Source organism: Meriones unguiculatus, chromosome 9, assembly GCF_030254825.1.
Source record: "Meriones unguiculatus strain TT.TT164.6M chromosome 9, Bangor_MerUng_6.1, whole genome shotgun sequence".
Lineage (NCBI taxonomy): Eukaryota > Metazoa > Chordata > Mammalia > Rodentia > Muridae > Meriones > Meriones unguiculatus.
Genome location: NC_083357.1, coordinates 27,462,932 through 27,473,100, shown reverse-complemented (window position 1 = coordinate 27,473,100; position 10,169 = coordinate 27,462,932). Strand labels below are relative to the sequence as shown.

The 10,169-nt window shown below is 56.0% G+C and overlaps 1 protein-coding gene across 2 annotated transcripts; it reads left to right on the top strand.

Moving 5' to 3' along the window:
- The first annotated feature begins 2,187 nt into the window (after positions 1-2,187).
- On the top strand, positions 2,188-8,388 carry Fezf2 (FEZ family zinc finger 2). 2 transcript variants are annotated; one of them, XM_060390963.1, is made up of 7 exons: positions 2,188-2,325; positions 3,623-3,834; positions 4,742-4,856; positions 5,208-6,096; positions 6,387-6,521; positions 6,681-6,813; positions 7,694-8,388. In XM_060390963.1, the coding sequence occupies exons 4-7, from the start codon at positions 5,263-5,265 to the stop codon at positions 7,954-7,956; spliced, it is 1,365 nt and encodes a 454-aa protein (XP_060246946.1). In that variant the 5' UTR covers positions 2,188-2,325; positions 3,623-3,834; positions 4,742-4,856; positions 5,208-5,262; the 3' UTR covers positions 7,957-8,388. The 2 variants fall into 2 exon arrangements, with proteins under 2 accessions (XP_060246946.1, XP_021496431.1); XM_021640756.2 differs by having other exon boundaries at positions 4,601-4,856.
- Positions 8,389-10,169: the final 1,781 nt, after the last annotated feature.

Below are 10,169 nucleotides of genomic sequence, written 5' to 3'. Positions count from 1 at the left end.
AAATGGAGAGGAAGGGAAAGAAGGGAGAGAGAAATAAGGAAAGTTTTGTTTTGTTTTGTTTTTGTTTTTGTTTTTAAGGTTTGGGTTCCTTCCCCAACCACCCCTAAACAAATCCGGGAGGGGAGCAGTGATAGCATGAAATCTGCTCAGCTCTTTTCCCCAAACTCAGTACCCTCCCCCAAGCCTGTATTGTCCTATGGAGAGGTAGCATACAAGGACCTATTATGTTTTTCAGCCATTGGGGAAAAATAATAATAATAATAATTTGAAAAATAATAATGTCCATTGTTGTCTAGGACCAAGAGACACCAGCCACCTATGCTAGAATTGCAGCACCTTTTTTCAGAGCCGAAATGCCTGCTTTTCTTTCTGGGTGCCAGAAACCTTGCAAATGTGTGAGCTTCTATACAAGAAAGGGATTTTCCTCTGAGGTTGTCTGCATTCCGGGAAGACATGTGCTAAGTAATTTGTCCTAAAGTGTGGGCGATTTCTGGCATTGATTTTTTTCTTAAACAGAAGTCATTATTATGGTGGTTCGAGTTAGTGACCATAAAATGGCCAGAGGGAAGGGGCGGAGGGACAGACAAAAACCCTGATGTGGCCAGTCATATTTAATATGCTTCCTACAAGAGAAGCTCCTGTAAAATCAATAGGCAGCCGCCAGCTGTGCTCAAGCCTGAGATTTCAATTAAAACACCGTGCTGGGTCTTTGGAGTTGGGCACACATCCCTAGGCAGTGGTGTGCATTGCTTCGCTGGGCCTGGGTCTGGCATCACATGGCCTGGGATTGCAGAGGTCGAGGTGGGTCCCACAGAGCTGGAGAGAGGCTGGGTTTCAGACCGGTTATGAAAAATAGGGAGTGTTGGGATCCGGAGGCAGGCGCTTCAGGCCTCACTCTGGGGTTTTCTTAGTAGTGCCCAAGCCAAGACCAGATGGCAAAGAAGCAAGAGTCTAGTTTTGGCATCAGCCTGGAGCTGAGGCCTACTGCTGGGCGAGACCCTGTTGATCGAAGGGCTGTGTGTGATGGGCTGGTCCTCATGGCTGCCTCTCCATTACGCTACCAGCACCACCACCACAACCAACGTGTGAAACCAGTCCCTGGGGCCAAAAGATTGATGCTACCCTAAAGGCCTTTCAGAGGTCTAGACTACTGGTCCCCTGGCCAGGTGTCTGCTGCGTGTCTCTCGCTCCCTCGATACCGGTATATCCACAGTGCAGCTTGTGGCCTGTCGGTATTTGAAAATCATGTTAAAACCAGAAAATCACCCTTTCATGAGAAACTGCAGCCTCAAAGGAAAGGTTTTTGAAGTAGGAAGTTTCCCAAAACTGTTTTTATTTCTTGCCATACAGCAACATGCTTGAGAGATCTGCTTAGACCTGTGACCTTCTATAGACCTCTCGTGGAGTTATTTGGGATCCTGCCCTATACGGAAAAACCTGTAGGTTAAAAAAGATCGCCCATAATCTCACAGAACTCTCTCCACCAACTCTCTAAAATTCTGAAAGTTTAATTTCTATGGTTGTCTCAGCCTTCCTAAAAGGAAATCAGCCTTTTACAAACTGGTGTGTCCTGGGGAAATGAATTTGGAGGTTGCAGAGGGAGGGCAAGGAATGAGAATCTCAGCCCACACTCCACTATGCATGACATTTCCCCAGTCTTCTATTATTCTGCCTGAAATCATCTCGTTTACAGAAAATATTTGTTTGCACTATTAGTTGGTACTGGAGTTAATTACTCAATGTGTTAACGTGAAGTAATATGTATAAAAGTAGGATCAGTGTTTATTGTGTGGGTGAGCTGTTGAGCGGTGCTTGAATAAACTGCAATTAGGGTTAGATAGAGATTAATTAACATGTGAGTGGCAAGGTGTAAAACAGTCTCCAACCCTCCACTTCACTACACTCTGCAGGCAAGGGAAGAAGTTTGCGGAAGCTAATTAAATACTTTCCTGAAAGCCACTGTATTCACCCAACATTTGGAAAGAAAGGCACGTTAGGGGCAACTTGCTTTTACCCAAATGTTTTCTTTCTGTGGAGGTAGCTCTGCTTTGTGATACCGGGAAGAGGGAGTGTGTGAGTTGGTTTATGCAGCCACGAAAAGCAGGAGGGATGGCAAGGCAGGTTCTCTGGTAGCCCTTGGAAGACTTTCAGCCTGATGGGGTGCTCATAGCAGCCTATGTTTCAGCTGCCGCAGAGATCAACGATTGCCCAACTTGGGGAAGGGTTGGGGTGCAAGGCTGGTGGCGAGTAGGATTCCACAGGAAAGTCGGGGGTGAAAAATCAGGTTTGGAGACTGCAGGTGAACTGATACTGTCTCAGTGCTGGGTGAGTGCTTCACTTCAGATTTGGTGGGAGAGGAGGGTCATCTATGAGCTTGTCATTTACATAAAATGGGGGACATTGGGTGTGGACTTATGTCTGTGAAAATGTCTTAAATTAAAACGGGCTGTATGAAATGGCTGTATGAAAATGCTCCAGTTTGGCAAGACTTTAGCTTTGATATCTGGAAGTTTCAGATCTCTCTCTCTCTCTCTCTCCCTCTCTCCCCAGCCCCGTGTGTGTGTGTGTGTGTGTGTGTGTGTGTGTGTGTGTGTGAGTGTGTAGCGGGTAATGTTAAGGAAACAGACTCATAATTGCTGAATGTAGGGGCAGTGTCCGAGATTGACAGGATGGGATGATTAGTCTCCCATAGTCGGCTTCCACTGCCACTTCCCCTTGGAGACCTCTGTGGTCTCCACCCTCCAAGCCTGTTTTCCAACTTTGCCTCTCTCTGTCTGCCACATCCACACCTGGCCTGAAATGGCCATCAGAGGAGCCGTGGCTGGAGAGGTGTGTGGAAGGAAAGAGAAGTTGTTTTGCAGGGGGAAGGATGTTGGTATCTACTGTTGAAACTGGAGCTTTGCTCTTCTGGCCCTTGACAGGCAGTTTTCACTGGGACGGTGCTGTGGGGCCTGGGATCAGAGGCACACTCAGCTGCGAGTCTACCCCAACAGAGAAGGGAGAAAAACAGGGTTCGCCTTCACCGGCACTGTCCAGGCTCCGCTGGCTGATGGTGTATCTCTGGAGATGGAATTGACTATCAAACCCTCAACCCTGTTTGCTCATATTATACCCACCGTAATCCTCTTAAACTGCCGTCGCGGCTACAAAGCTCTTGGTCTTGCAAAAGCCGGCTGGCAAGATATAATTGTCCCAGGAACAAAAACAGCCAAAAGTTTTCAAAAACCTCACGCACTCCCCCCTCTCCTTCCCCAAACCTAATTCTCTCCTTCTCTAGCCAGCCTCCCCCCTCCCCCAGTAAGAACCCTCAGCCTCGACCACTTTTGTTGTCGCCGAGAGCACCCGGCCTGTTGAAAGTGCCGGAGCGTCTTGGAGCAGTTTGTTGTGGCACGCAGGTGGGATGGTCTGCAAACATGAATTCAGCCCCTCCAAACCCAGCGCGCCGCGCTCTGCTTTTGTGCGCCAGGCACAAAAACGCTGAATTCCTCCGAACTTACTTGGGGCCTGTCTAGAAAAGAGCCTTTTCTTTCCTCTGCTTGTACCTCTGGCCACACTAAGTCTTTGCCCGCCTCCCTTCAGGCCCCCTCCCTCTCTTCCCTGATAATCCTTCTCTTTATTTTAGAAAAACACAAAACCCGGTTCCACGCGGTGCTTTAGTGGCTAAAAGTGAAAGAGCTGCCTTGGCAGAATTCAGCTCTATGAATCACTTCGGAAAATTGGTTCGACTGAATGGCCTTAGGAGGAAAAACGTTTTAATAGGATCCAGGGGAGGTTCTGCTGTTTCAATCTGCTCCTTAAACAGGTGGAGATTGGACCTTCTCAATTATACAAACAGTAAGTACCCGACAGCGGGAGGGCTGCCCTCCGAATCCTCCCCGCACGCAGTCCTAAACCAGGCGCCGAGCCCGGCTTTGCCTCTCCAGCCCGATCGTAATTCAGCCATTCGGATCGATTAGCTTCGCAAACAGCCCTCGGGCTCTCGGGGCAGGAATCCCCCGGCCCGAGGCAAGGAGCCGGCCGGCCGGAGAGCCGCAGGCGCACCCACCCTCCCCCGGGTCCCCGGGACCCCGGCGCGCCACCCTGCCCTTCCGGACTCCTCCAGGTCGTCCTTAGGCGGCGGGGAGCTCTCTCCCGACCTCCGACGCCAGCCAAGGCGAGCTCGTCGCTTTTGCATAAATTAATATTTCCCCATTAACAAGTCCCCCCCCCTCCAAACGCGACGCTCGCGTCCATGCGCCACATCCTAATGAGGTAATTATCATTTGCGCGTGTTCGGGGCTGGCGCCGGCTCCGTAGGTAAATGGCAGTTTATTAGCACGGCGCCCAGCTCGGCTGCGCGGGGCGAAGGGCTACTTCGGTGATTAGACGGACACCCCGGGGCCCCTGGAGCTAGCGCGCCCGAAACACTCCGCCTTCCCCGCGTACCCTAAACCCGCGGGCCCCCCAAAGTTGTGAATCACGCCAGGAACTCTGCCTAGGTTTGGGTTTGGGCTCCCCCCCCACCTCCTTCCACCGGCAAAAACCATCACGATTCTTCCCCCTCCCCCCTCCCTCCCTTCCCTCCTTCCCGACTCGCAAACCGCTCGCACTTTTCCCGAAGGGAGCGCGGGCGCCAGTTGCCTCCTTTAAAGTTTGAGGGGCGGTGGCGGCGGCCGGCGGGCGCGGGGGAACGCGGGGTCCTCAACGGGAGTCGCGCCGCCGCCCATGTCATTCCACTTCAAGTGACTTCATGTGATGTCAGCTGAATGTAAAAGACAGTGATCTCACGCGGAGGGGAAGATGTTTGCCATCAAAATGTGACAGAAGAGACGCGCTGCATGGCTCCGAACGCATCTCCTTGGCGGTGGGGGAAAGAGGTAAAAGCGAGACGTCTCTCCCGGCCCTCTAACTTTGGTGCTCCGGTGCCGGGCTCCCGGCACGCGCGGCGGAGGCCTGGGTCCGGGGAAGGGTTGGGGAGTGTTACATTTGAGACTCCTTTCTTCTACCCCCTCTCCTTCCCTTTGTACAGCCTCCCCCTTCGCTCCCCTTTCACAGTCCCAGGGCAGGAGCTGGTGGGTTCCTGTGCGCGCCGGGTTAATGGGCGGTAATTTGGTACCCTTGGGTGCACTTTGTTCTGCCTCTGTTCATTTGAATGCAAATGGGTGACCCGGGCCGACTAGGTGCTTATTAAATTGCGGTTTTCCCCCCCTGCCTTTTCCGGAATGCAGACTTAGAGGAGAGAGAGGCTGTGCCCCGGCCCAGCCTGGCTCAGCTTGGCGCGCCATGGCCAGCTCAGCTTCCCTGGAGACCATGGTGCCCCCGGCCTGCCCGCGCGCTGGAGCGTCACCGGCCACTTCCAAAACCCTGGCCTTCTCCATCGAGCGCATCATGGCGAAGACGTCCGAGCCCCGAGCGCCCTTCGAGCCCCGGCCCGCCGCGCTGGAGGCGGACAGCGGCCAGAGCAAGAAGCTGCTCAACCTCTGCTCGCCGCTGCCCTGCATGATCCCCCTCCAGCCCCTGGGCTACGAGGTGCCGTCCAAGACACTGCTCAGCTACTCGGAGTTCTGGAAAAGCAGCCTCCGGGCGGGCGGAGGAGGAGGAGGCGGCGGCGGGGGGGGCCCAGTGTGCGGCGCCAGCGGCTTGTGCAAAACCAACTGTGGCGTGTGCTGCAAGGCCGAGCTGGGCCTGGCGCCCTCGGCGCTGCCGGCCGGCCGGGTCATCAAGCCGCAGGTCATCAACCAGGCGGTGGGGCTGCCGGCCGGCGGCTCGCTCTACTACTTCAACTACCTGGACTCCAGCGCCTACCCTCCGTCGGAGCTCCTCGGAGGCCACCTCTTCCCATCCGGCCTCCTCAACGCCCAGGCCCCCACCTCCCTGGCCGCTCACCCCAAGCTTTTCCTGCTGGACAACGCCAAACTGGCCAGCCTGACTGCGGACAAGTTCCCCCACCCGGCTCCCTACCCCCACAAGGAGCGCCTGCCCGCGCCTCTGGAGCAGGTGCTGAAGGAGAACTCGGCTCTGACCGCTGACCGAGGGGGAATCAAGAGCCACAGCAAACTGCCGGGGGGCTCTGCCGACAGCAAACCCAAAAACTTCACCTGCGAGGTGTGCGGCAAGGTGAGGACCAAGGTTCTGGGGGAGGGAGCTGGCGGCCACCGGCTCGCCTGGGCGGCCTGGGCGCCTCTTTCTCGAGCCGAGGAGCTCCCCAAGAGCTGCATACTCCGTCGGATACCCAGCCCGGCCTCAGTTTCCTGTTCTGTAAAATGGGGTTGTTGTCGTCACCCGGTTGACAAAAGGAAGCGGGCTTCGAAGGGGCTGGAGGGCCGGGGGGAGGGAAACCGTGGCCTCTGGGGCCGACCGAGGCCCTTGGCAGGCTCAGCCCAAGTTCCGCTCTCGTCCTTCCCTAGGTGTTCAATGCTCACTATAACCTCACCCGCCACATGCCCGTCCACACGGGAGCTAGACCGTTTGTGTGCAAAGTCTGTGGCAAAGGCTTCCGCCAGGCCAGCACTCTCTGCAGGCACAAAATTATCCACACCCAGGTACGTGGCCCCGAGGTCAGGCCCGGCGGGCCGGCGTGCGCCGCAGCCCTGGCGTGAGCGACGGTGCCGGAGCCTCCCTACCCTTGGTGGGGGGCTGCCGCCACCCCTCGAGGTGCCGCCTAGCACCCGGCCTGACCGTGCGCACACCCCTCCCCGCAGGAGAAGCCCCACAAGTGTAACCAGTGCGGCAAAGCCTTCAACCGCAGCTCCACGCTCAACACGCACATCCGCATCCACGCGGGCTACAAGCCCTTCGTCTGCGAATTCTGCGGCAAGGGCTTTCACCAAAAAGGTAAGGCGCCGGGCCGGCCGCGCCCTCCCCTTACCTCCGGGGTCCCGAGGGTCGCGGGGGCCGGCGGGCCGGACAGGGAGGCGGGCACCGCGGAGGCCACACAAAAGCCGCGGGCTAGGGCGCTGCGGGGCTTGGAATCGGGGTTGTGCAGGGGTCGGCGGAGACGCTTCCCCGCCAGGGCTGGGAGACCTCAGCGGGGGAAGAAGGCTCGGCCCGCCAGGGGACTGAGTTCTGGAGCCGCGGAGTGAGAAAAGGGCAAGAGGAACCGGAGTGGAAAACGGAGCGAGGGTTGCCTCCCAGAACGAGCTTCCCTTTGTACGCGGCTCTTCCCTTTCATTAAAAAAAAAAAAAAAAAAAAAAAAAAAAAAAAAAAAATTAGAGATGGGGTGGGGGTGGCCAGGTCGCCGGCGCCCCCAGGGCCCGGGGCTCCACCCAATTTTCAAGGTACTTTTGTACCTTGGGACAGCAGCCCGGGGCGGGGGAGCGGCCGAGAGCCGAGCCGCGGGGCCTGGGTCTGGGCCGCCTTCTCGGAGCCGCTCACCGGCTGGAAGAACCGGCCGCCTCCTCGGGCTGCAGCGGAGTTTCCCAGCCTCGGCGCCCGGCAGGAGGGTCGCCTCGCGGGCCTGTGTGCCCGGCGGGGCAGCGGCTCCGGCGGGCGACCGGGCAAGAGCCGGCCCGGCGCGCTCGCCCAGGCCCCAGGCCTTGACGCAGACGAAGTTTGACAACTTCTTAGTTTGGGGAGGTCGCGCCGGCCTAGTCAAGCATCGCGTTTTGAGCCACTGCTGGGGCCGAGGGGCGGCGGGGTGGGCGCCGGGGGGATCCAGTCCACTAAAGACCCCTACTTTCCCCCCCCTCCGCTTTTGTTTTCGCTCTCCCGTAGGGAACTACAAGAACCACAAGCTCACCCACAGCGGCGAGAAGCAGTACAAATGCACCATCTGCAACAAGGCCTTCCACCAGGTCTACAACCTGACCTTCCACATGCACACCCACAACGACAAGAAGCCTTTCACCTGCGCCACGTGCGGCAAGGGCTTTTGCAGAAACTTTGACTTAAAGAAACATGTGCGCAAACTTCACGACAGCGTGGGTCCCCCCGCCACGCCCTCTGCGAAGGACCTAGCCAGGACAGTTCAGAGTTGAGAGCTGCTGCCTTGTCTTTTCCTTCCTGCCCCGTGCCAACCCAAGCAGATCTCACGTATAAACTTATTTCTAAAATTAAAAGGAAACAAACAAACAAACAAAAAAACTATAGCAGAGAGGCTAAAAATCTATTTATCGAAACCAGCATATTTTTGGGGAAAGTTAAACGTGTCCTCGAGGACCGGCACCAAACGCGTGGCTCACACGTTTGTACATTCAGGAACCGTATTTAAATCCAGTGCGCTGAAACCTATTTAATTCCAGGCCTCGGCTTCTCCTCGGGCAGCCGGCTTCTACTCCCAGCCTGTCACCGTGAGCGCCCAGAAGAGCGTCATGACCCCAGCCATCTTCACACAACCTTGTAATCTCTCCTGTACAAGCGAACACGGAATATTACACATATATGACTCAATAAACAGAACGTTAGTGCGCGTTTTCTTTTCCCCCGGTCCCCTCGCCACGAAGTGAAATCAACAAATCCAAGGAGCGAGGTGGAACTAGGCATGCATAGCTTTCCTTTTCCCAAATGCGACTTCCTTGAGACACCGGGACCAAGCTACTCCTGGTAGCTTACGGCACTGGTAGATTAAGGCACCCAGGAGTAAGGGCCAAAAGACCTTCATTCAGTTCCATCAATAGCCCAGGGTTTTATTTGGTGACTGAGCAGATACTTGAGGTTTTTATTTGGGTGAGAAAAGGAACATTTAAGGGTTAAAAGTGGCTGGGCGCTGTGGAGCAGCCCGAAGGCAGGAAGCAGGCAGGGGTTTAGGGAGCGCAGCCCGGGGCCTGGCCTCTCTCGAGGGCGGCAGCTCCAGGCTGTCCGGCCTAGGCCGAGCGCGCGGCGCCCCTCGCCTGAGCTCCAGGCCGGGCGAGCGCGGCCGCCGGCGGCACCCTGCCGCGGGAGGGCGCGCCCGGCTCCCGGAGCTGGCCGGAGCGTCGTCCTTGGTCCTGATTGCCACGCAGCTAGCCCACTTCCTCAATAGCTATCTCTGCCGCCGTGCACGCTGATGAAATGATCTCACGCTTGCTTTCTAAGTAATGACCCAAATTAAGAGAGAAAACAGAGACCCTTCAAACAGCATTACATTAATCATCTAATCATTCCCAGGAGGGGGCCGGCTGCCGCCGCCCCGTTTGATCCGAATCTAGATAATCAAGAGCTCGGATTACTGGCGCGTCGCGCCCGGCCTCCTCCCTCCACCCCCACCCCTTCCACACTCTTAATATCGGCGCGGTGATTCTGCCCACGTCTTCTGGAACATTGTTCTCCTACAGCAGAGGAAACGCGGCGCGGGGCCCGGGAGTGCTCTTTCACGCAGCCTCCGAGTTGGGGGGCGGGGGGAGGCGGCGAGGACTGCTGAGCGCTGACCCCACCCGGATTTCCACCGCTAGCCGCTATTTGGAGGAAAGGATGGTTACTGCAAAGGGCAATCCCAGGTAACTTTGACAGAGTCGAGCGACGCTTAGGCCAACGCTTTGTATACAGTAGGCAGTCATTACTGAGAGCACCTTTGACTTCCTCCAGAAGAGGGGGAAATCCTCCGATTTCCAGGGCTCTCTTTCCCAGCCAGGCACTCCACACCTTGGCAGCGGCTTTAGCAACAATTTGCAAGCTGGTGTGTGCATGCGTGTGTGTGTGTGTGTGTGTGTGTGTGTGTGTGTGTGTTTCTGTGTGTCTGTGATTATTCCCACTCTATGGAGAAAGAAATAGGGGCAGAGACCATTTAAAAATTGACATGCAAGGGGCTCCAGGGCTAGGAAAGGCAGGGATCCAAAGTCAGGGCTTCTAAGAGACCATCGCTTCCTTCGGCTTTCATTGATGGAAAGCAATCCCAGGATTGTGGCCTGGAGAAGCTCCTGGCCAGGGTTGAAGATCTATCCTGGTCACAGCCAACCCTTCTGTCCTGGGCCCCCTCCCAATCTGAAGACCCATTGCGCTGAGAAGGAGAATTGTCGATTTTGTTTGCACAGAGGACAGCGACAGCTTCCTCAGGCTGTCGCAGGGGTATTTTTAGTACCTCCGATTCAGAAATAGGAACGCGTACATTAGAATTCCATTTCCTGAAAGGAGAGCGTCCTCGTTTTTTTGTATTCCTCCCCTTCCTCCTCCCCCCAAGTCTGGGAAGACGCAGCCAGGGGAGGGGGACAAGGAAGCTAGAGGGAATTTAAATGCTATCTTGTACTGGCTGCAGTTCCCTGGGGAGAGATCCGGA